This window comes from Lutra lutra, chromosome 2 (genome assembly GCF_902655055.1).
Source record: "Lutra lutra chromosome 2, mLutLut1.2, whole genome shotgun sequence".
NCBI classification, from domain to species: domain Eukaryota; kingdom Metazoa; phylum Chordata; class Mammalia; order Carnivora; family Mustelidae; genus Lutra; species Lutra lutra.
The window spans coordinates 142,925,019-142,949,098 of NC_062279.1; the positions used below are offsets into that span (position 1 = coordinate 142,925,019).

The 24,080-nt window shown below is 63.7% G+C and overlaps 2 protein-coding genes across 10 annotated transcripts in view; both read left to right on the forward strand.

The window, feature by feature from the left end:
• The first annotated feature begins 576 nt into the window (after window positions 1–576).
• Window positions 577–8,974, forward strand: HGFAC (HGF activator). 6 transcript variants are annotated; one of them, XM_047718737.1, is made up of 14 exons: window positions 577–802; window positions 1,377–1,557; window positions 1,713–1,809; window positions 2,064–2,143; window positions 2,890–3,012; window positions 3,099–3,230; window positions 3,364–3,474; window positions 3,552–3,726; window positions 3,869–3,954; window positions 4,582–4,837; window positions 6,854–6,993; window positions 7,335–7,475; window positions 7,581–7,710; window positions 8,461–8,635. In XM_047718737.1, the coding sequence occupies exons 1-14, from the start codon at window positions 686–688 to the stop codon at window positions 8,501–8,503; spliced, it is 1,812 nt and encodes a 603-aa protein (XP_047574693.1). In that variant the 5' UTR covers window positions 577–685; the 3' UTR covers window positions 8,504–8,635. The 6 variants fall into 6 exon arrangements, with proteins under 6 accessions (XP_047574693.1, XP_047574695.1, XP_047574689.1 ...); XM_047718739.1 differs by having other exon boundaries at window positions 8,464–8,635; XM_047718733.1 differs by having other exon boundaries at window positions 578–802; window positions 7,562–7,710; window positions 8,464–8,971.
• Window positions 8,975–15,593: 6,619 nt separating this feature from the next.
• DOK7 (docking protein 7) overlaps window positions 15,594–24,080 on the forward strand; it is a 28,159-nt gene continuing 19,672 nt past the window's right edge. Inside the window, exons 1-4 of one of the 4 annotated variants that reach the window (XM_047718740.1) lie at window positions 15,594–15,714; window positions 15,786–15,831; window positions 21,495–21,725; window positions 22,647–22,847. In XM_047718740.1, the coding sequence (XP_047574696.1) occupies window positions 15,661–15,714; window positions 15,786–15,831; window positions 21,495–21,725; window positions 22,647–22,847 (532 nt within the window). In that variant the 5' untranslated portion in view covers window positions 15,594–15,660. Of the gene's footprint in view, window positions 15,715–15,785; window positions 15,832–21,494; window positions 21,726–22,646; window positions 22,848–24,080 lie in introns of those variants that run through there. The other 3 variants (XM_047718742.1, XM_047718741.1, XM_047718743.1) reach the window with 3 other exon arrangements.

A 24,080-nucleotide genomic window follows, 5' to 3' on the forward strand; every position in this document is an offset into this window, starting at 1 on the left:
ACCAATTATCCAAGCTGTGAGGAAGCCAGGGCTGGAAAGTCCCATGGGTGGAAAGACTTCCTGGAGGTGTCCAAGGGGGTCCTCCCAAGGGGGAGGGCACATTTCTGGGTAACCTGTGATTAGGGCTCCGGTGCTGCCCGCCTCCCTAGCTCCACCCCCAGGAGGTTCCCACCCGCCCCCCCCCCCAGGCTTATCCTGAACTGTTGGGAGCTGCAGGGGTTCCCATCCTGCGTCAGTGTTCGTGACCCTCAGCCCAGCACACAACCCCCCACCCCCTGTGTCTGGACTCCTGCTGGCTGTGGGGCTAGCACCCACCTTCCAGGCCTGGGGGGGCGCGGCACCGACAGCCACTCTGCTTATCACTAGTTCACAAAGGGACAGCGGCCAGTCCCGTGGAGAGGTGGGGGCTGGGCGTCCAAGCCCCCAAGGGCTGTGTGTCCTGCCAGACTTCCTGGAGGAGGCATCGCAGCTGAGACCTGAGGATCTGTCAGGTCCAGGGCCAATGTGGCTCATGCCAGAGGGGACAGCTGGCCAAGGCGGGGTGAGCCGGGCAGTAGATGGGGGGACATGTGGGCCCAGTGCTGGAGGCAGCCAGGGTTAATTATTTCCAAGTGGCCTTGACCCCAACCCGACCTGCCTGCTGCTTCCGCCTCCCGCCGCTCCTTGTGCCTGCCCAGAAACAGCCATGGGGCGCTGGGCCTGGGGTCGCAGCCTTTGCCCCCCGCCGGGAACAGCACTGTTCCTGCTGCTGCTGCTGCTGCTGCTGCTGGGGCGTCGTGGGGCTCAGCCCCAGGCTAGCAGGGTGAGCACTGACCCCATGGCGTGGGGACCATGGGCTCCCTGTGCCCACTCTGGGTCCTGGGGCCAGGGCTGGGGAGGGCTGTGGAGTGGGTAAGGGGCCCAATGTGCTGCAAGCTGGCTTTCTGGCCTCTAGCAGGCAAGTGAGTGTGCTGGGCTGGCCTGGGGGACAGGAAGCCTGGGGATCTGACCTACTGGGTCCCCACCGGGGGGCATGAGGGCCACTCCCCTCTCTTTGGGCTGCTTTTGGGTCCCATTGTTTGGGGGGTGGGTAAAGGGGACCTCCAAGGGCCTTGCGGCTGCTTTTGTCCATCCCCCAGAACAGATCCCCAGGATCTGAGGCTGGAAGACAGGGGTGCCCCAGCCTGGGTAGACACCCAGCCCGCCCTTACCCTGTGGGCTCGGCAGGAGGGGAGGGGGACAGCCAGTGGCCAGGTTCCCCTTGGTTTCTACTCTAAGGCCTGAGGGCCCAGTATGGAAACCAAGGTTGGGGACGGCGATGAGCCCAGCCACCAGGGGCTGAGTGTGAGGGGGCCACCCCACACTGACACCATCACAGCCCTCTTGGCTCCTCCTAGAACCTTACAGAACCCCCAGAACCTAACGCCACAGTGAGCTCTGGGACCCCCATGATCCCTGTAACCTCGGTGACCCCTGTGAGCCCAGCCACAAGTGCTCCAGAGCCCCAGGGACCCGGTGGTACGGGGCTCACCCCCCCACCCAGAGCAGCTCCCTCCAGCAGCAGCCCTGGGGGCCCAGGTGGGTCAGAAGAGCTTCCTGGAGGCGGTGGGCTACACCTGGGCGGGTGGGTTGGGAGGCTGGCAGGCGGCTGCTGGGGAGCAGGGTGTGCGACATGGGGCAGAAGGTGCCCAGCGGGAGCCCCCTGACCACCCCCCCCTCCGCTCACCCTGCAGTGCTCACAGAGGACGGGCGGCCCTGCAGGTTCCCCTTCCGCTATGGCGGCCGCATGCTCCACTCCTGCACGTCGGAGGGCAGCGCGCACAGGCGGTGGTGGGTCCCAGGCTGGGCGAGGTCCTCCAGCAGCGACCACCAGCCTCCCCTCTTCCGGATCCCCATGGTCCCTATCCACTCTGGAGACCCCCCTGCCCTCTGCCCTCCCTCCTCAAGCCCAAACCCCAGACCCAGCAGGGAAGGAAGGTGTGGGTGTGACTGGGGCGAGTTACCAGCAGCCGGCAGGGCATCCTGCCAGAGGCAGGCTGTGGGGAGGCCTCAGAGCCGGGACCCACCTGTGTCCTCACCCCCAGGTGTGCCACCACTCACAACTATGACCGTGACAGGGCCTGGGGCTACTGTGCCCAGACCTCAGTGCCCAGGAAGGACCCAGGTGGGTGCTGGCAGGGGGTGGGGGAGTGGAGTGGGGAAGGGCCTGTGCTGGGGGAGGGGGGCTGTCCAGGCTGGGGTTGAGGGTAGTTTAAGGGAGTACTAGGGTCAACCCACTGATGGGGGTGGGAGCCAAGGGGACACAGCTGACCTGGGACAGGGAGTCCTGCTTGGAGTGCAGAAGAGAACTTTGGGGTTGACACCACTGCACCCCAGGGGGGCTGCAGGAGTGCACAGGGTGGAGCCCCTCCCAGGCAGGACCCTGCCCTCCAGGAGCCACAGGGCTGCCTTGGTCATTGCTGGGAGTAAGGCGCCCCCTGGTGGTCGGGCTGGGTGCTGTGGCTGCACAGGTGGAACCCTGGACAGAGATGAGGGCCCCTAGAGTCTGCAGGGTGTCGGGGGTGCTGACAGCCCCACCTGCAAGGGTCCCAGGGCACACAGGAGGGGACTGTGCTGCCTGATGGGGGGCTGGGCTTCCAGGGTCCTGGTACAGAGCCAGAGGCCTGCTTGCCCAGGGTCTGAGCACGGCGTGGGGTTGGGGGGTGGGGCTGTGGGACAACGGGGAAGGCCTGCACCCCTTCTCAGGACTCCCGCACCCCAAATAACCCAAGGAACCCAGAGGGGCAGCATGAAGGCAGCAGGCCCAGTGAAGGCACTGAAGGCCTTGGAGAACAGAGAGGGTCTGGGGGAGATACCCCAATGGGCCGGGTTCTCCCACACCTGCTCCCTACTCCTCCTGCCTGTCCCCAGCTGCCCCGGATCCCTGTGCCTCCAGCCCGTGCCTCAACGGGGGCTCATGCTCCAACACCCAGGACCCCGAGTCCTACCACTGCACCTGCCCCATGGCTTTCACAGGCAAGAACTGTGGCGCAGGTGTGCACACCAGGCCCTGGGAGGATGGGCGGGGGAGGGGCCTGCGAGGGCAGCGGCTTGAGGGTGCTCCACAACACCCCCCCAAGAAAAATGCTTTGACGAGACGCGCTATGAACACCTGGAGGTGGGCGACCGCTGGGCCCGAGTGAGCCAGGGCCTGGTAGAGCAGTGTGAGTGTGCTGAGGGCCAGATCCGCTGCGAGGGCACCCGCCACACAGGTACGCCACGGCCGAGGTGGGGGGCTGACCCAGGGTCCCCCAGCCACAGGCCCCAGAGAGACAGCCCCGACCCTGCCCTCCCGCGGTGGGCACCCTCAAGGCCTGAGGCCGAGCTCCTGAGCCCTCCCCGCAGCTTGCCTGAGCAGCCCGTGCCTGAATGGTGGCACTTGCCACCTGATCGTGGCCACCGGGACCACTGTGTGCTCCTGCCCCCCGGGCCATGCCGGGCGGCTCTGCAACATCGGTGAGTGGGTCAGCCTCCTGGCCCCGTGCCCCGCAGCCCCTGGAGCCCAGGCTCACCACCCACCATGCCGCCCACAGTGCCCAGCCAGCGCTGCTTTGTGGGGAACGGCACCGAGTACCGAGGTGTGGCCAGCACCGCAGCCTCGGGCCTCAGCTGCCTGGCCTGGAACTCGGACCTGCTCTACCAAGAGCTGCATGTGGACTCCGTGGGCGCCGCGGCCCTGCTTGGCCTGGGCCCCCATGCCTACTGCCGGTCAGCAATGGGGCCCCAGACCATCTGCACAATCAGCCCAATGCTGCTGCTAGGGGAGTGGGGGGGTTCCGTCAGGAGTTCCCTCACGGGATTCTCCCAGGTCCCCTGGCCCCGGGCCCACCCGCCTCTCCATGCACCCCAGGAACCCGGACAAGGACGAGAGGCCCTGGTGCTATGTGGTGAACGGCAGCGCCCTCTCCTGGGAGTACTGCCGCCTGGTGGCCTGTGGTGCGTGAATGGGCTGCAGGCGGCTCGAGAACCCTGCTCCCACAGGAGTCCTGGCCATTTTTCCTGCGTCTCTCCCCTCTTTGGAGCACCACTGCCCCCTCTGGGGATGGGGAAACTGAGGTTCCCTGGAGCAGGGCTCAGCTGAGGCCAGCCAGTCTCCAGGTCCTTTGGGCGGCTCCCACCCAGCCTGAGCCGAGCTGAGGGCTCCCAGACACAGGAAAGGGCCGGTCAGGGGTGAATAATGGGGTGGGAGGCCAGCAGCCTCCCCTGGAGCCAGACCCTGGGAGTGGGCAGTTCCGGGAGGCCAGCCTGCCCTCTGGCCCCCATGCCCCTGGGGCCACCCAGCCGGCCTGGGCTCTGAGGTCCCAGGCTGCTGGGAGGGACAGGAAGCCCTGCCAAACGTGCCACACCACTTTGCTTCCCACAAAGCCTGGTGACTGATTGGGTCTTGTTCTCCCCATTGTACAGAAGAGGAAACTGAGGCTCAGAGAGTAGATTGTGTGCTTATGAGGACAGAGCTGTCTGGGGTGGGGCGGGGGGTGGGTGAGGACAGCAGCCAGGACCCACTCTGGGCAGAGATGTGCAGAAGGAGCCCCAGCAGTGTGACCTGGTGACCTGTGCTCCCAGAAACCCTCACCAGAACTCCACTCCGGACCCCTGAGGTCATGCTGAGACAGGCTGAGCCTGCCCCAGTGGGACGCCAGGCCTGTGGCAAGAGGCACAAGAAGAGGAGCTTTCTCCGGCCACGCATCATCGGGGGCTCGTCGTCCCTGCCGGGCTCCCACCCCTGGCTGGCCGCCATCTACATCGGGAACAGCTTCTGTGCGGGGAGTCTTGTCCACACGTGTTGGGTGGTGTCCGCGGCCCACTGCTTCTCCAGCAGGTGAACTGCTCTGTCCATGCCCCCCACTGTGTGTTTCAGCCCATCCACTTGCCCTCCCCCGACTTGGCCACACACCCACCATCCATTCCACACCTTCGCGCCCACCATCTGTCACCCTCCCACCCACCCATCTGCCTGTCCTCACACACATGTCCCCACAACCCATATAAACCCCATCTTTGGTCCCTCATTTTCTCGTGGCCTAAGGACCCCAGGTGGGGGTGGGGAAGACCTCCATGTTCAGCCTCGACCCTACTCGGGGTCACTGCCCAGTCCTGCCCTGACAGTCTTGCGCTGGGTGTGGTAGGGGGGCGGGGGGAGTTGGGGATGCTGGGCATATGATGGGCAGGCCCTCCCCATAGAAGATCCTGCCCCCCCCACCCCAGACTGTGCAGGTGGGGGCACCTTTCCCCACCCCCTCAGCAGGGACTCCGAGGCCCCGCCCACTCCGTGAGCTGGGAAGGCAGACTTGGGCTGGCAGCTAAGGGAGTGGGGGTCAGGGATCCAAGGCCTACCACCCACACACAGAGGAGCCTGCCAGCTCAGAGCAGGAAAGGCCAGCCCCTCTTGGGCTTCACCCAGTGTGATGGGAACAAGGTTCCCCATCTGGGTGTCCAGACTAGGAGGCTCCCCAGGGGGGTCCAGTTGGAGAGGATGGCATCCCAGGGATCAGGGCCTGGGGGTTTGTCAGTGTGAGTCTGGCCTTGAGCCTCCATTGGTCACCCAGGGACTAAGCCATGGGTGGGGGGCAGTGGGTGCAAGGCCTGCCCTATGTGGAGCCTTAACAGGCAGAAGGCTCCCTGCTGGGCCTGGGAAATAGGGTCTCTGAGGCCGCTCCAGTATGAATGAAATTGGGTGGGGGTTTAAGAGGCTGGGGGAGGGGAGCAAGCACCCACTCTTCACATCCAGGACAGGGTTGGGGTTGAGGCAGGGGTGCTGGAGGTGAACAGGTGGACTCTGGGTGGCTCCCCAGGAGGGCATCCTCCTTTGGCAAAGAAGCAAAAGGGGCAAAGGACAGAACTAGGGGCCCAGAGCTGTGGACACCCACCCTGCCTGACTGCACACTCAGCCCTTCAGCCAACCCAGTCCTCCTGTCCCTGGAGGTCTGCGTTCACCGGCTGACCACCCCAAGAGCATACCCTTCCCACCCCACCCCAAGTGAGACCTATGGATCACCAGCTCTGGCCCTGGACTTGGGTTTCTGACCCTGTCCCGAGGCCAGGCACCAAGCCCCACTGTGTGCCGAACTGGTGCCTGCCCAGGGCGTGGCAGCCCATTTTCCAGAAGGACCTAAGGCCTGGGAGGGCCCAGGGGCCGAGGTCCCACAGGGGCCTGGAGCAGGAGTCCAATGAAGGAGGGTCAGGCCTGGGTGGGAGTTACCCCCTTCATCAGGAGCTGGGAAAACAGGTCTCGAGAGGGAACAGGGGGCTGACCGTGGGGGCCCAGGGCCTGTGTCCAGCAGGAGTGAAGGGCTGTATCGGGGAGACCCAGGCTACATAGGAGCTGGGTCGGGGCCACCAGGCCTCCACCCACTCAGGCCCCAGTCAGCATAGACCCCACCTTGCAGGAAGCCCTTAGAGTCACTAAAGGGGATGCATTAGAGACCCCACTGCCCAAGGTCGTGTGTGGCCACAGCCCACCATTACCCTGCTCCCTGCTCAGGCTTCTCCCCTGGGCTGCAGGGGACCTGCCCAGCATTGCCCTTGGGGAGACCTCCAGGATGCTTGAGCCGCCGCGGGTGGCGGGGAGGAGCCGAAGAGGGGAGCTTGAGGGAAGGGATCTGGGGCCGGACCCAAGGGGCCTGAGAGGCGGGGCTTGAAGGGAGGAGCCTGTGGGGAGGGGCTTGAGGGGCGGGGCCCGAGAGGAGGGCTTCTGGGGAGGAGCCGGTGGGGAGGGCCTGTGAGGAAGGCCTGAGGAGGAGGAACCTGTGGGGAGGGGCCGCGGGGGGGAGGGACCCAAGGGGCGGGGCCGGAGGGGGCGGGCCTGGGTCGTGCCGCCACCGGACGCCCTGCACAGCCCCCACAGGGAAAGTGTCTTAGTGGTCCTAGGCCAACACTTCTTCAACCAAACAACGGACGTAACACAGACGTTTGGCATCGAGAAGTATATCCCGTACCCCATGTACTCGGTGTTCAACCCCAGTGACCATGACTTGGGTAAGGCTTGGGACATGCTGAGGCGCACCAGGGCCATGGATGTGTGTGTGCCTTGCACACCCCAGGCCAGAGCCAGGAGAGGGGCAGGGGTGGGTAGGCATCAGGCCCACCTGGGGAGAGGGAAAGGGAGGGAAGGGGCAGGAAAAGAGACAGAGGGGGAAGGGAGGGGGTAGGGGGAGGGGAGGGCAGCAAGGGAACTCCGTATGGCAGAGTGGCCTTGGCCTGGTGGGAGGAAAACCTGTCAGGCCAGCCTTGCTGAGCCCTGGGCCGGCCCCCCTGCTCCTCGGCCCCTGCATGGACCCCCACGTCCCAGGCTGACCTCTGGTCTCTCTCTTGGCCAGTCTTGATCCGGTTGAAGAAAAAGGGGGACCGCTGTGCCATCCGCTCCCAGTTTGTCCAGCCTATCTGCCTGCCTGAGCCTAGCAGCCCCTTCTCCGCTGGACACAAGTGCCAGATTGCAGGCTGGGGCCACCAGGACGAGAGTGAGTGGGGGTGGGGGCACAGTGCCCCAGGGAGTGGTGGCCAGCCCCAGGGAGCCTTGCCCAGCCTGAGAGCACCCTATCCATAGATGTGAGTGGCTACTCCAGCTCCCTGCGGGAGGCACTGGTCCCTCTGGTTGCAGACCACAAGTGCAGCAGCCCGGAGGTGTACGGGGCCGACATCAGCCCCAACATGCTGTGTGCCGGCTACTTCGACTGCAAGTCTGACGCCTGCCAGGTGAGCCAGGGCTCAGCCCCAGATCTCAAGACTGCCTGCCCCCTGCTAGCATTTATCAAGGGCTCCACAAGCACCATCTTCTTTAGGCTGCAAGTCAGTCCTGAGATGGAGGAGCTGCTTTACTTCCCATTTTATAGGTGCGGAAACTGTGGCCCGGAGAGGCCCTGCCACTCTTCCCAGGTCACACAACTCAGAAGTGGCAAGGGGGGGTTTGACACTGGACCACATGAATACAAGCCCCTCTGGGGGAAGTCAAGGCCGGCTTTCCAGAGGCGGGGGCACTGGCACTTGTTTTGAGGGGTGAATAGGAGTTTGGCAGAGGGCTGTTATTTCAAGTGTGGACATTAGCCCAGAACACAGGGACCACCTGGTCCACATAGGCTGTGTGCTGGTGGGTGGTTTGGGGAGCCAAGCTCAGATGCACGTTCCTGATCATGGAGTTGAAAGGAATCCATGGCAGAGTTCAGGAACTGGAATGACTAGTCAGATGCTGTCACAGTAGCCCTGGAATGAGGAGACTTTGTGTCTAGGGGGCTAGGGGAAGGTGGGATAGTTCCTTCACTTGGAAATACCTTTGTCATCTGTCCCCCGAGCTGTCAGGAAGTCTGCGTTGGGAGCTCCTGGGGAGTCCTCCCCAAAGGGGCATCTGAGACTCTTCAGGGACATTTTTGGGGTTGGGGTGAGGGACGCGGAGCAGGTGGGGTGTTTCTCGACTGCTGAGGAGCTGAGCTGGTGCCTGGCTCTGACCAGCAGCCCTGCCGCAGGGGGACTCGGGTGGACCCCTGGCCTGTGAGAAGAATGGCGTGGCCTACCTGTATGGCGTCATCAGTTGGGGCGACGGCTGTGGGAGGCTTAATAAGCCTGGCGTCTACACCCGCGTGGCCAAGTACGTGGACTGGATCAAAGACCGGATATGGCCCCCTAAGCGGCCTGCGGATCCCTCCTGAGACAGCCCCGGCCTCAGGGTTGGGCATCCCACCTCTGCGCTGTTCCCAGACTCCTAACAATAAATATGCTTCCAAGAACCAGGTGCACAGGGCCCACACCTCTGCACCCCACCCTCCTCAGCCTTCCCCGGGGCAGCTCCCCATCTTCCCTTTCTCAATGGAGAAGGGAGCCTGCAGCCCCAGGGGAGGGTCTGACCCCAAGGCCCAGGGGGTCAGGGCAGGGCACCTAGCGTCCCTCTCTTAGCCTACCCACCTCGGGCCACCCCCAGGCAGCGGGGGCTGGAGCCCACACACGCTGGTTGCCCCAGGGCAGCGCACAGAACTTGAAGATTTAAGACAGGTAATTTGGAACTACATACCGGCCCTCATTCTGCTTGGAGAAGGCGCCCTGACTGAGGCTGTCCCTTAGCGCTGTTTCCAAGGGCGAAGGCCAGAGACCCTCTTGCAAAGAAACCAGCAGGAAGACGTGTCAGGGAGTGGAGGGCAGTGGGCCACTACTGGGCTGGAGCTCCTGGAGCCAGGAGGCTGCTGCCAGCGGGCCAGCACAGCTGGGGGAAGGAATCAGAGATGCCTGGAAGAGCTCCTATTCCAGGGAGAGGGAAGCAGCAGCTGCAAAGGCCCTGAGGCAGTGGGGTGGGGCTTATCTGAATCAAAATAAGGAAATGAGGCTAGAGACCTGAGAAGGCAAGGATGGGTGGTGGCTGCTGGCTGTAGTGGGGTACTGGGTTTGCCCCAGGGGTCCCTGATGGGGCTTCAGCAGGGTGGACAGGGCATGGCCTGGGAGTATGGGGGCGGGCAGAGCTGTGCTGTAGACAGACCCACCGCCCCCAGTGCCCAGAAGCAGTGCCTTGGGGGCTGGGAGCCCTGGTCTCAGGGAGAGGGCCGAGATGGCCCCACATTCGGTCATCCATGCCCACACCCACCCATCCCACTCTGGGAGGGGGACCCTCTTTCCAGAGCTGCTCAGAGGATGGGGGTCCTTGGCGCAGACCCCACATACCTCTCCTGCTCCTCGACCCCAAAGCCACCTTCTCTCCTGTCACCTCCACAGCCCCCACCTTAGACCAGGTCTTCCTGCCTCTGTCAGAGGTGACAGACCAGGACTTTCTCTAGGTCACTGCCCCCCCCACCTTGGAGCTTCCCCCAATCCCTGGGGCAGACCCTACCTACCTCCAGCCTGCTTCTGCCCCGCACTGCTCCCCTACTCTGTGCGCTGGCCTCCCTCTGCCCATGCTCCTGCTCTTCCCATGCTTCTAGAATGTTCTCTCTCATACTGCCCTCCCCACTTCACCCAGCAGAGCTCAGGCCACAACTGGACACCGTCCCGCGAGGCCAGTCCGATGAGACCCTCTCCCGGCCGTTCTCCCCACTGGCACAGAGGTCATGGGCTTTGCCCGCCTTGGCTCTCTGGGCTGCACTCCGAAACCAGACCGATGTAGCGGGAACGAGGGCAGTTTACCTTCCTCCTGCGATGGGGAGTCTAGCGCTCAGCCACTTGCTGACCCGGGTTCCCTGGCTACATCTGTTCCCCGTATCAAGCGAGGAAGAGCAACCCAGAACTGCCTTCACTGGGGGTTCCTGCACGAAGCTCTTGGGGGAAGGGTCCCCCTCTCAGAGGACAGACCCTGGTCCTGGGAAGGCCCAGGCAGGTGTGCAGGGCTGCTTTCTGCATGGTGGGACTCGGAGCCCTAGGGCTGCCTGAAACGCTCTGCTGGAGCCCCACCACGTGGGTCCCACCCCAGGCCACTGAGGCCAGTGCTGTGGCTACAAGAGCACTGGGAATGCGGGGCCTCCAGTGGCCTGGGCTTGGCTCTGCACACCCCGCATCGCCCCCTGACTCTTCTCCCCTGTGGGTGTTGAGTGTGGGTCTGTTAAAGTGGTGACTCCCGACGGGAGAGGGTCTGTTGCGTGGCGCAGAGCGGGCCGGCCGGCCTGCAGTGAGCTGCGTGGAGCCCATGCGTATCTGGCATCTTCCAGCCGCCCCTCCAGGTCGCTGTCCGTTCTCTGCCTTCTGCACCCAGAGCCCTGGTGCCCCAGGAGGCTGATCTCCATGGACGGCATGGCTCCTGTGCCCGCTGGGTTTTTGAGGACACTGGGGAGCCCCACAGCAGATCAGAGGAGGGAGGAGAGTGACACTGGGATATTGACTTCCCTGGCTACCCCGTTCGGGGGTCACCTCCATGTTACAGGGTGAACCGTGTCCTCCTAAAATTCAAATGTTGAAGTCCCAGACCCAGGACCTCAGAATGGGATCTTACCTGGACGGAGGGTCGTTACAGAAGTGATCAAGTTCCCGTGAAGCCGCGAGCGTGGGCTGGGACCCAAGAGGACTGCATCCCAGAAGGAGGGGAAATGTGGACACAGGCACACGGAAGTGCCACAGGGGACAGTGGCCATCTGCAAGCCAGGGACCCTCTGTTTCGTGGTCCAGGGACCTCCCCCTCGTGCCTACAGGCAGTATCCACTGCTCCTGTCTAGCCCCGTCCCCCCACTCACCCCTGGTGACTCCTTTCCAAGACCACCGCTCTGAATTGTCCTGATAGCGCGTGGCCTGGTGGGCCCCAGGGTGACCCCCACCCTCTGAACTTTTTACAAGCTTTTTACCATCTGCTTGTATTTTGTTTAGGATTTCACATCAGGCTTGCGAGTGAGATTGGCCTTCCTTGCTGTCTTCAAACGACTCACAGGATCAGTTTGAGAGTGTGTCTTCTTTATTATTCCCCAAGGACTCCGGATAAGGCTGGAATGATCTCTCTCTGAAAGTTGGGGGACTCCTCTATGAAATGCCCCGGGCCCCATATTTCCTTTGCAGGATGACATTTTCCTATGGTTCAGTATGTTAATCATTACCAGTCTCAGGGAAAATTCTGTTTCTTCTTGAGGTTGTCACAGAGTTTGCACTTTATGAATTGACTGTCCGAACTTCGGCAGTGGGCCACACAGCTGTTGGCATTCCCCCGTCTCTGAATCTCAGACGTGCCCACGTCCTTCCTTTCTCTCGGCTGCTGGAAGGTTCTCCATGGCCGCCGGGCCTGCTGAACATCTGCTTTACTCCAGTGGATCTCTCTTAAAACCCCTTTCCCCTCTGGCAGCTTTTCCAACCCCCTTCCCTGTGACGGGCCATGGGGTCCCCGTGACGGGTGCTGACGTGGGTTCCCTCTCTCCCCCACCATGCCTGCTGTCTGTGAGACTTCTGGCTGGTTCTTCTGGGCTGGGCTGGCTCCTTCCCTTAGCTGGAGGCATCAGTGGGTCTTGGGCTGTCCAACTCCTGGGGGCCAATGGACTCTTGGCTGGGGCCATGTGGGGACGAGGCCGCGTGTGGCTTCTCACGCAGCGGGTTAGCCTACGCTTGTTCACGTGAGAGGCTCCCAGAGTGTCTGTGAGCATTCCCACTGCGCCTCCTTTGTCAAAGCCAGCAGCTGGCCGGTGGAGAGGCAGACTCGGTCTCCATGGGATGGGATATATGGCCTCATTTCCAGGGATGAGGCTGTGGGGGCATCATCACCACCATCTTTTCAAGGGATCACCCCCATTCTCTGTTGGCTTGGGCTGCCCCGCTGGGGAGGAGACAACAGAAATTTATTTTCTCACCATTCTGGAGGCTGAAGTCCAAGATCAAGATTCAGCAGCACTGGTTTCTGGTGAGGCCTCCCTCCCAGACCGCAGAAGGCTGCCTCTGCGCTGTGTCCTCACAGACTCCTGTGTGCATGCGCCCCGAGAGGGGAGAGATGGCTTTGTGTTCCCCCCTACTGGTGAGGCTGAAGTCCTGTGGGATTGGGATGCCCCCTCTTGACCTCACTTAGCCTGATTTGTCTCCTTAGAGACCCTATCTTCAAATACAGCCACATGGAAAAGTGGGGGCTTCAACCCATGGGTCTGGGGGACACGACTTAGCTCGTGGGATCTATGTGGGGGCTGGGCCTGGGAGTGGCGCTCATACCCTCTGCCCGTGCGCCCCTGGCCAGGCCTTCTCCCTGCAACCCCCCTGCCAACCAGGGGGTGCTGTGAAATATGAGTGAGCAAGGGGGGTGGGGGGGACACAGGGCAGGTGCTATGTGTTTGTCCCCAGCCACACTGAGCTCCTGGAGGCCCAAGATGAGACACTGGGCCTGGTCCTGACGATCCCTGTGTTTGTGACCCAGGGCCATTTTCAGAGACACTCATATGCACAGTTGCATGTGGGGGCCCATCATCATAATGAGGCCAGAAGAGGAAACTGAGACCAGAATGTCACATGATGGTTTGGGTTCACCAGGTGGTAAGTGGAGGGGTCAGGGGGCCGGGGGTGGGCCTCAAGCGGCAGGCGCTGTGTCTGCACAGCCAGTGATGGGACGACGGTGCCCCTGGCCACAGATTCTGGCAGCAGCGGTGGCATCCCAGGCCACGATGTCCGGCAGTGGGGCCCCGGGCTGTGTGGTCCGCCCGCGGTGCAGCTGTCGTTCATGGCTGTGGGCTGCTGGGTGGGCGCCAGCCGTGTCCAGTGGCTGCCAAGCCCAGCTGTGTGGCGGTGTGGGGCCGGGGTGGCATCCGGTCTCGGGAACAGGGCTGTGCATCCCTATTGCCCAGCCTCCCCAAACTCCCACGGACTCTGAGGCCTCTTCTGGGTTCGACTGGAGGCCTGACGTGCTTCCAGCAAATTCCTTCCTCCTTCTGTGGCCAGAGTCCTCTTCTGCCACTTGCAACCAGCAGCTCTGGCCATAACCAGTGGGGCAACGGTCCCTGTGCCCTGGGGGGCTGGAACAGAACACCAGAGGCTGGGTGGCTGAGAAGCAGGCATTTGTCTCTCACAGTCCTGGAGGTCAGAACTCTGAGATCTGGGTGCGGGCATGCTGGCTTCCTGAGTGTGGACAGGCGCCTCCCAGGGTCGGGGGCAGGGGGGTGGGTGGCAGCGCTCATGTGGCTGAGAGAGCGTGTCTCTCTGTGTCACTTCTTACAAGGACACTGTAAGGGCATGACACACCTTCCTCAGCTCACAATGAGCTTACATTGAAAATATCGTGAGTCCAAAATGCATGGAACACACTTAAGTGACCGAACGTGCAGCTCAGCGGGGCCAGGTGGCCACACGCTTGGGACACCCACGTTAGCCTGCAGGTGGACAGGACTGCCTGGCACGAGGCCTGTTCTAGAAAACAGTGTCGGCTGTCTCCTGGGTCTCCCTGGAAAAGACCCGCAGTGGGAATCTACAGGATGGTTTCTACTGGATGGGCATGGTTTCCCCACCATCCTAAGGTTGAAAAATCCTCAGTGGAACAGTCTGTCACTGGGTTCTGCGGGCTCTGCTCTCCTGATCTAATCACGGCCCAAAGGCCCCACCTCCCAACTCCATCTCTCTGGGGGTTGGTCTCAACACATGAATCTGGGGTCCACAGCGGAAGCTGAGGGGCAGAGAGGCCCAAGTTCTGGGGGGAGGAGGCTCTCCTGCCATTTAGCAGCCCAGTGGGGGGAGGGGACGTGCCTCGGCCGCATTTTCTGGGGCTAGCGGGGGAGCAGGTGCAGCTGCTGGGCGTGGCAGGACCTGGGTCAGGGCCAACTGGGGAATGCAGCAGGGGCGGCCCCTCCCTGCAGGGATGTCTGAGTGCCAGGCGCCCGGGCGCAGCGGATGTGTCTCTGGCCCCAGCCCCCGGCAGCCATCCGGCTCCAGGCCGGCTGTCCTGTGCCAGCCCCTGGGGGCCTGAGCTGCATGGGGGCATGAATGGGGCTCTGTGGCTGGGCAACTGCTCCGCCAAAGGCAGCACAGGTGATGTGGGGATGGGGGAGGTGGTGGCAGTGGGAGAAACAGAGCTCTTTCTGGGCCTGGCGTAACCCTGCATCGGAGTCCAGCCTGTGGCCCACCAGGGACCCACACTGTCAGGTCCCCAGGGACCATTGAGGAGAGGGTGTGCCCTGAGGGGGTGAACCGGCCTTCTGCACCTGCACCCAGCAGGATGGCTGCTCCTTGGGGACCCCAAACCCCCTGCCCTCCCCCTTGCCTGCTGCTCTGAGTATTACACCTGAAGGGCCTGGATGGGGTAAAGACACGTTCAAGCCCCACACACTCCAGCCTTCCTGCCGTGTAGGTGCTGAGTTCCTGGAACAGTGTTTACTCTTTCCCTCTTCGCCCTGCTGGATCATAAGCCCCTCAAGGTTGGGAACGGGAAGGAGGGCACACTACTAGGGTACTGCCCCCCAGCTCTGCTGGTGCCCCCTTGTTGGATACTCCTGAAGCGGTGGGTGTTGGAAGCCATCTTGGAAATGGGGGTAGATGTCCAAGGGGTACACCTGCCAGAGCCTGCAGACCACCTGGGCTCTGGAAGGACCAGGGTCAGCCGGATTCGATCTACAGGATCTGGGAGGGAAAATCCAGACGCTCAGAGCCCCCCACCTCCTGCTGTGAAGGGGGCTCCCTGTGGGTCTTCCAAAGAGCTTCACAGCACCTCTCCAGAGGGGATGGCTCTTAGCTGGTGTCAGTGTCAGGGAGACCAGACACACTGACCTGGGACGGGGAGGGGGTGGTCCTGGTCCCATCCACTGGCCCACAGCAACCTGCACTGGGATCCATGCTGCCAGGGGACACAAACGGACTCCCTCCCCACCACCCTGCAGAGGAGGGGGCGGGAGGGCTGGGGGGGGGGGGCGGTGAGGCAGCAACCTGGCCAGGGTCCTCCAGGGTCAGGGGGTGGTCAGGGTGTCTGGGGAGAGCCCTGGGATGGGGGGAGGGGCAGAGGCCCGAGGGTGAAGCCGGGTTGGTTGAAGACACACTTGGAATGAGTCTCCGGGTGGTCAGGGTGTTTCCATTGCTTTGGGATGAGAACACCCCCACCCCGCCCCCGGGAGCCCCTCGGAGCCCCAGGCGGCGGGTGCAGGTGGCCCCAGGTGCCCCGCCCGCGCCCCGCCCCCGCCGGCCCGCCCACCGCCGGCGGCGCAGCGCCCTCCCCGAGCTATTTTGAAAGTGACCCTGGGCTGCGCGGCCGCGGGGCGGCGGGGAGAGGCGCGGCGGGCGCGACGGGAACCATGACAGAAGATGACCGAGGCGGCGCTGGTGGAGGGCCAGGTCAAGCTTCGGGACGGCAAGAAGGTCGGGGCGCGCGGCGGGCGCGGGGCGGGCGCGGGGCGCGGCGGCCGCTTACGCTCCCTCTGTCCCCGCAGTGGAAGACTAGGTGGCTGGTGCTGCGCAAGCCGTCGCCGGTGGCAGGTGAGCGGGCGCGGGGCACGGCCGGGCGGCGGGCGGCGGGCGGCAGGCACCCCGGCCTCCGGAGCCTAGCCTGCCCGGAGCGTGGCCAGCTCGCCCGAAATAGCCGGCGGCGGCAGGCCGGGCGGTAACCGGAGAGCGGGAGCGCGCCGCCTTGGGGCCTGCTCCTGCCGGGACCCTCCCGCTACCCCAGCTTCCCGGGAAGGCCGGCCGGGGCCGCGGCTGGGCGGTGGGGGCCCGCGGGGCAAGGGGGGCGGCCGCAGGGGTCAGGAGCGCCAGGGCAGAGGGTGCTCTCCCCTTCTCCATGCGGGCGGGGGGAGCACCCCTGGGGGAGGAGGCGCCAGCCCTGTGCGCCTGGGGGGATTGAATGGTGCCCCTGAACCCGAATCCCGAGGGGACCCTGCAGGCAGCGTCCACCCAGGGGGCTCTTCCCACCTTGGGTGGCGAGAGCAGAGGCTGGGCCCCCAGGTAAGAACAGGGGTGCTTCGGCTGGGGAGAAGAGGCAAGACTGGGTTGTTGGGGAGGGGGGAGTGACTGGGACTACCCAGCCCCCCTCAGTTGGGTCAGCACCCCCAAGTGGGAGGAGGCCAGGCCCTGACGGAAACATTTGGCCTCAGCGAGCCATACTCTTGCATTTGGGGGGCTTGGAGCTCCCTGCCTGCAGCTGTTTCAGGAGACAGGTGTCCTGGCATCGGCCCAGGCACCCCTGGGTCTGTGTGGGGTGCTGGGCGTGTGACTGCATACTGCCTCACACATGTGGGGCTGCCAGAATGCCTTCCAGGGCGCCCAGGGTGTCTGTCATTTCCCAGGAAGGATTGGGTGGGGGGGCGCCCTCCCTGCTCTCTCTCCTAAATTCCCCTCATTCCCTGGGCCGCGCCTGCTCACGGTTGCCATCCAAGGCATGCAACCTACTTTTGGGCCGGGGACACACTTGGTAGGTTCCCAGGCCTCAGCTTCCCCTTCCAAGGGGGCCCCTGTCTCCCCGGATGGCTCGCTCAGCCACCAGTTCTTCCTGTCCAGAACCCTGCGCCTGGTGCCCCAGGGGCCCGTATCCAGGGTCAGGGCTGGAGGACAAGGTGTGGGGCCTGGGGAGACTGAGTGGGCCCTGGAAGGCAGGATTGCAGAGGCACTGGTCAGACCGAGGCACAGCCCCCAGTACCACTGAGGAGCCTTGGGCCAGCTGTGGCTGGAGGCAGGGGCTGGCTGCAGGTTTGGGGGTGGGATGGACTGAAGAGTAGCCCCAGAGGTGGTCTTTGTTCTCTCTGCAGCCCTGGGGGGTGGATTTTCTCTCAGTATCAGAGAGAGCTACCTGACCGGTGAGCTTCCTGCTGGACCCCGGGAGCACCTGCCGGCAGAGGGAGGGCCTTTCTGCACTGTGGGGAGTTTGCAGGTATCCCTGGGATCCAGAATCTGGGTCTCTAGGCCTCGGTGGTCATGGAGCCTTTCCTGAGCCTTCCTGTGTGTGCAGGAGCAATAGGAAAGGCAGGCCCCGTGCAGAGAGCACCATAGGAGTAGGAACCTGGGGGGAAGCCCCCAGCAGAGGAACCAGGACTAGGTTTGAGGGGGTTTGTTGCAAGAGCGAGGGCAGGACACTCCAGGCAGGGCCTTGCATGAGAACCTGGATGGTGGAAGGGATGGAGGCCAATGCAAGGTAGGCTCCTGCCCCTCTGAGCCCACCTACCATCTCTGTCCCTAGACCCAGAGTCTCACCCTGCCCCTCCCGCCCCCAGTCCTGGGGCACAAGGACTCGCCTCGCCATTCTTAGGCAGCCTGGTGGGGGCTGTGAGCCCAGCTGGTCTCCAACACCAGGGGTCGTGCAGGAGCGGGGCCATGCGGCTGTCAGCCTCTCTAAGAGGGGCGTATTCCAAGAGAGCCAGGCACCAGGTGGTGGTGGTGGTGGGGAGAGGCTGTGTCCCATGGGATTGGGCATGACGTCCCAGTCCCACGCTGGGCAGGGAGCCAGAGGATGGAGTGTGAGCAGTGGCCAGCCTTTCTGTCCTCGTGGAGACCTCGAGGATGTGCGGGGGGGAGGGGCTGGGGGTTGGAGCCCCCAGGCTCAGATCTTGGTGTTGCCCACACACACTGTGTGACCCACACCGGTCCCGGTCAGGCTCGTGCCATGGCACCTGCTGAGGGTGGATGGCAGCCTAGTGGGCAGAGGACTGAGCCCCCACGGCCAGTGTGCCCCCACTGATGCCTGTGTTCTCGGGGTGGCCTGTCCTCGTGAGCCGCACAGCCCTGCACATGTCCCCCGTGAACAGTGTGAACGTGTTTCCTTCCTGAGTCAGATCCTGAACAGGGCTGGGCTGGCTCTGTGTCCCGCCTCCCGGCTTCAGCCTGGTTAGCAGCCCTTGTCCCCAGCTGCTGCCTCCAGACTGCCCCTATCCAGCAGAGTCCCCTTGGGCTCTAGCAACTCAGCTGAAGGCACTGTGCCAAGGTCACTGACAGGAGGACTGACTCCAGCTGCTGCTGCTCCTGCTGCGTCCCTCCGCGTGGGTGTGGATCTCTGTCTCCATCCTGCCACAGCCTCTCCCCAGGCCCGAGGCCGGAGGTGTGTCTCTCCACGGCCGGCCCTCCCCCAGGCTCTCAGCCCCTGGCTGCTAGCGGCTTCGAGGGCTCATGACCCCATGGTTATTTTTACATCTGCACACTCCTGTGTCCAGCTGCCTGCGTTTGTGCGCGGTGTCCGATGGGCCTCTGCGCTCACGTGTCCCGGAGGGACCGGCACAAGCCCCGCCCCCGTAGCCCCCTCCCCACATGCCCCTGCCCACCCACCCCCCGAATCTGGGTCTCTAGGCCTTGGTGGTCATGGAGCCTTTCCTGAGCCTTCCCGTGTGTGCAGGAGCAGTAGGAAAGGCAGGCCCTGTGTGGAGAGCACCATAGGAGTAGGAAGCTGGCGGGGAGCCCCCGGTAGAGTAACCAGGACGAGGTTCCTCTAGGAACCTAGGTCCCCCCCACCCCCTGTCCCTGTGTTGCCAGCACTTTCTTCCCTCTGCCACATCTGCCCTGCTGGGAAGTCCCCCCCACCCCTGTCGCCATGGTTACCACAAGGCCTGGCCCAGCCTAGAGCACCTCTTGCCTGACCAGCCTCTGCTCTGCCCCAGGCTCACCAGGCCCCTGACCTGGCACCGCATGCCACTCTTCCCCTCGCTCTCCTGCCCGCGAGCCCTTTGTGTTCCTGCCCCTGAGCCTTCACTCTGGCTGTTCCCTCCAGCACAGCACTGATCCCGGTGGGGCTGCGTGCTGGCTTCTGGCGTCACTTAGAAGTTTTCTGCATTATGTCCTTTGGGAGGGTCTTGGCCCTGCACTTAGGCTCCCGCAGCCCCTGTCATCTCTTGACCATCTCTCCTCCTGGGTGTCAGCTCTGGGGGGCCTGGGCTGTCCCCTGGGTCCCTGGCTGCTCACGAGGGGGATGATGGGGCTAGGGGGCTTCAGAGCGGGAGGCGTGGGGGCTCTGAGGGATCCCAGCAGGGGGTCTTCATGGGAGCCCATTGGACCGCCCTCGCTCACAGCAGGGCACAGTTGCTGCAGGGCAGGGTGAGCTCAAGGGGATGCTGGCCCAAGGCTCCCTGCTGGGGGGCTCAGTGCCTGCTGGTGGAGGGCATTTGCTGGGGGTTAGGGCTGTTAGCACCTGGCCTGGGCAGAGCAGTGTCCATTCCTCAGATGGAAAGCAGCCTGAGCCTGAGTCTGTGGTTGTGGACGTGATTGGGACAGGGTCAGCCAGTCTCCCACCATGGCACCCGTGCCCTTGGAGCGGCTCAGCAGCCACGGCAGTGGGGTGGGGGTGTGCGTGTATGTGTGCAGATATGTGGGTAAGCACACGTGTGTGTGTCTTTGCTGGTGAGTGTGTGTGTGTACGTGTGTACCTGTCAGTCGTCGCTGCCTTGGTTACCTCGTTATCACCATGAGCCCCTCTTTCCCCCTGCTCCGGGCCTCCAGCTTCCCGGGCCCAGACCCTCTGTGGGCCCTGTGGATGGCCCCGCGTCCTGTCTCTTGGGCCACAGTGCAGCCTGGCCACCCCCTGGTGTCCTCTGGCCGTGAGCTGGGCCCACACAGCCACATGGATGGGAGCCCAATGGGGGCCATTGGAGCGGGGTGTCCGGTGCCCTTCCTGAGCTGGTGGCCAGGAGCCCTCACCAAGCGACCAGTCTTGTTGGTGAGGGGCGAGGCCATAGGGTGTCCGGTGGAGCTGTCCCTCTGGGGCAGGCTTCAGCATGCTGGCCCGTGTGTGTGCAGGGGTGCTGTGGCCCGGGAGGGGTGGATGCGGTCTCTCCTGGGCTGGCCCTGCTCTGTCTTGGGCCGGACCTGAGTACTCACATCCTTCCGGTGCCTGTCGGTGAAGCTGCTTGGTGGTGAAGAGCACTCCCAGGGAAGAGGTTTTTAAAAATATGATCCATTTATTGCCCCAGGGGACGCGGAGGGGAGGGGGCGGGAGCAGCTGCAGTCCCAGGCCCCCCCCCCGGGGCCCCACACTTGCTGTGCCCAACCTGGCCCCCTCCCCATCACCCCTTTCCCACCTGTGCTGCTGGGGCTTGGGGGCTCTTAGTGCGAGGTGGATGCCAGCTGCTTTAGCCGAAACTGGGCGGTGACCTGGGTCAGCCCCTCCCCCTGACTCTGGGCAGAAGGTGGGAGAGCGACATAGCCGCCTCCTTCAGCCTGTTTGCAAGCAGTGACTTGGAGGATGTGCTAGTGTCCTGGGGCTGCAGAGATCTGACAAAGCCAGAATCCAAACATATGGAACAGGTGTGTGAGGAGGGCCTCAGGGAGGCCCTCAGGAGGGCCATGTGAGGGCGCTGTGGTGGCGGTGGCAGACTCCGCTCTAGGCTGGGACTCTGCAAAGTACCATCCCGAGCCAAATCTGGCCCTCGGCTTGTTTCTGCAATACAGTTTTATTGGAGCGTAGCCGTTCACTCACACGCTACTCTGGCTGCTTTAAAACAGTTAGGCCTCTGGGCCAGACGCTGCATGGCCCGTGAGGCCAGAAGCAGTTCCTGTCTGGCTCTTTACAGAAAGCTGCATTGACCCTGCTTATGGCTGTATTCCTGGGAGCATGACTCCTAGAACAAAAGAGGTGACAGTCTCACTCATCTGACAGATGGTTCCATGCCCTTCCTGTGCTTGAGCAGACAGATGGCCTGCCAGCAAGAACCCACCTTCAGGGCTGCTGGGAGGGAGGACGGCTGGGGATGGCAGATAGACAAGGGACGGACTTCTACACAGACAACCCGCTGTGCCGGATCCCAGAGCCTTCTTGGGGGAGAGGAGCGGCAAGGGTGGTAACCGTGTCCTAGCGTGCGCAGGCGGCCTTGCCTGGTGCTCCCTCCTGAGGCTGGCTGTCCTGTAGCCCTCAGAGGCTCCCTGTCCTGTAGGGGGTTCCTTCTCGTGGCTCTCTCAGTGCCCAGACCTCTGGTGACACAGGTCAGGGACATCTCCATCACAGAGCCAGAGCCAGGGGGGCAGGCCCAGCTGTGGAGTGTTCCAGGCCAGCCTCTTCCCCAGGGGGCCCGTGCACCGTGCAAGACATTGCCCCGGAGCCTCTGGGTGGCTTGCTGGGGGCCATAACTCGAGCCTGGGACTCTCCCTCTGCAGGGGGCGCAGGGGCGCATGGGGGCTCAGGGGCGGTGCCGCTGATGGCCTGTGCCACATGTCTTGCCCCGCTCCCGCAGACTGCCTGCTGATGCTGGTCTACAAGGACAAGGCGGAGCGAGCCAAGGGCCTCCGGGAGCGCAGCAGCCTGACGCTGGAGGACATCTGCGGGCTGGAGCCCGGCCTGCCCTACGAGGGCCTGGCCCACACGCTGGCCATCCTCTGCCTGTCCCAGGCCGTCATGCTGGGCTTCGAGAGCCGTGAGGCCATGTGCGCCTGGGATGCCCGCATCCGCTATGCGCTGGGTGAGGGTGAGTGGGGCCGGGGCGGCACACACGTGGCGAGGACGGGGACCCTCACGCACAGACTGCCAGAGCTGTGACGAGTGTGCCGAGCGCCTCCCCTGCCAGGGTCTGTGCCTTGGGCTTGCGGTCTGGGAGGGGATTTGGGGAGCAGCGGGGGCCGCGGGGCGGTCCAAGCTCCCTGACTCGATCCTGTTAGTTAGAACATGGTCCTTCCTCCGAGGGGCCTCTATCCCAGCACAGTGACTGTCCTCATGCTCCCCTTGGCTGCCCCCCACCCCGAGCCTGGAGCCAGCATTCCAGGGGGAGCAAGGCCACAGAGACCCCATCCCACTGCATCACCCACCAGGGGTGTGGTGCCTTCTGCGCCTGAGCTGGGGAGTGAGGAGGGCCGGTGCAGGGGTGGCCGGGCTGGGCGCAGAGTGGGGGGCCCCTGGTGGGCTGGGAGAGGAGGAGGGGCCTTACGTCAGACGCCAAGGAACACAGCCATCAAGATCAATGACGCTTTAACACGGTTTTTAAAACCCTCAGGATCAATGAACATAGCCTGTGATGAGCAGAACACCGACACTGACCCTGCCCCGAGCCTGCCCTGCCTTCCCCTGCCCTCCTGACCCACCCCGCAACCCTGAACAGCCTTGTCTTTATTTAGCCATTTGATACCCCATTCATCACAGACTTGTGCATTAATTTTAATTAGTTTTAACAAAAAATCATTATAATATCTCTGGCCTCAGCCGCTGCGTGTTTGGGGCCTGAGCCAGGGGCTGCCTGGGGCTTGCTGGGGTCGAGTCGGCCTTGTTAGGACAGGGAGGGTGGCCTCTGGACCAGGATCGTGTCTAGGAGTGGGAAGGCACTGACTGGGCTGGGGTGGGGGGCAGCCGGGCCTCTGCTAGCAGTGATACCCTCTTGCTCCTCCCCTGCCCCCAGTGCATAGGTTTCATGTGGCAGTGGCGCCGGGCACCAAGCTGGAGAGCGGCCCCGCCACCCTTCACCTCTGCAATGACGTTCTCGTGCTGGCCAGGGACGTCCCCCCAGCGGTCATGGGCCAGTGGAAGCTGTCCGACCTCCGGCGCTACGGGGCCGTGCCCAACGGGTTCATCTTTGAAGGCGGGACCAGGTGTGGGTACTGTAAGTACGTGGGGCCCTGAAACCTGCGGCTTGGAGCCGTGCGCCTCACCCCGAGCCCTCCCCCCACCCCAGCTGCGTGCATCTTGCTGGCATCTTGGGGACGTGGCAGGCAAAGGTTCTGTGTCTGCAGACCTGGTGCTCAGCCGAGGCCAGACCCTGGTGGCCCCTGTCTGGCCCTGGCTGCTGAGGGTAGGAGGAGGGGTGCCCAGCTCCCTAGAGCCAGGCTGGCCCATCGCAATGCCTGGCCCTGGGGCTGGTCACGGAGCCCCAGGGCATTTATGTTCAGACTTAATGAAAAAGAGAAAAAGGGGAAAAGAATGAGCATGTCCATCGAGGACATGCCGAGAACACATTTTTGGAGTGAGGATTCCTCGTGGCCACACCAGCTCCCGTGGTCCTTGAGCCCCGACAACAGGGGGATGGGGGGAGGACAGGTGCCCTAAGGTGCAGGTGAGGCTGGGGGCCAGGCCCCCCATGCTGGGGGCCGCGGTGGTGCCCTGGTGAGGAGTGTGTTCCCGAAGTGTACGTGTGGGTGGGAGCGGGCGGGAGCGGGCTGGAGTAGCAGAGCCTGGTCCTTCTCCCACCGGGAGCTCGGCCCCTGTGGAGACGCCCATTGCTTGTCAAGTATGTCTGTGTGCATGGCACTGGGGGCAGGAAACCCCTGCCCTCTGGCTGGAGGAGCCCGGGCCCACCCATGCTGGCTGCCCAGGGCTGGCATTGCCTCCCAGTGGTCTCCCAGTGACCTGTCCCATGCCTGGGACGACCTCAGCCGGGGTGTTGGGTTGGAGGGGTTTGGGTGGGAGCTATACACCCCTATCTGGGACCCCTGCCAGATGGGATCACAGCCCCCTCCGTTGTGTGAGGGGGCCCTGGAGGCTCTGAGCGGCAGGCCATCTCTCCCCACCTGTGCCCCTTCCATCTAGGAACACTGATCCCCCCCACTGACAGTCTCCCCCTGGCCGGAGGCCTATCACAGGTGGATCCACAGGACTCTGGGACTTTGGTCCTGCCCAGAACTCCCCAGCAGAGGGACCTCGCTGGAGGATGTGTTTGTGCTGGCTGGCTGGGTCCCTCCTTCTGCAAAGAGTGGGCAGGGTGGGACAGGCAGACGGGGACCGCGTGCCAGTGGGTCCTGCCATGGGAGCCAGCCCTGGGGGGCAGCCTGTGGGGCCCTGCCTCCAAGGACCTAAGTCATATGCAGGTGAGGCTCCTGCTCAAGGCAGTGAGACATCT

Bases quoted from the DNA above. Each gene is read 5' to 3' on its own strand.
- HGFAC (XM_047718733.1), top strand. From the start codon at position 686: ATGGGGCGCTGGGCCTGGGGTCGCAGCCTTTGCCCCCCGCCGGGAACA. The intron at 4,838-6,853 runs GTGAACTGCTCT...CGCCCTGCACAG, and splicing joins GCCCACTGCTTCTCCAGCAG to CCCCCACAGGGAAAGTGTCT. The intron at 6,994-7,334 runs GTAAGGCTTGGG...TCTCTTGGCCAG, and splicing joins CCCCAGTGACCATGACTTGG to TCTTGATCCGGTTGAAGAAA.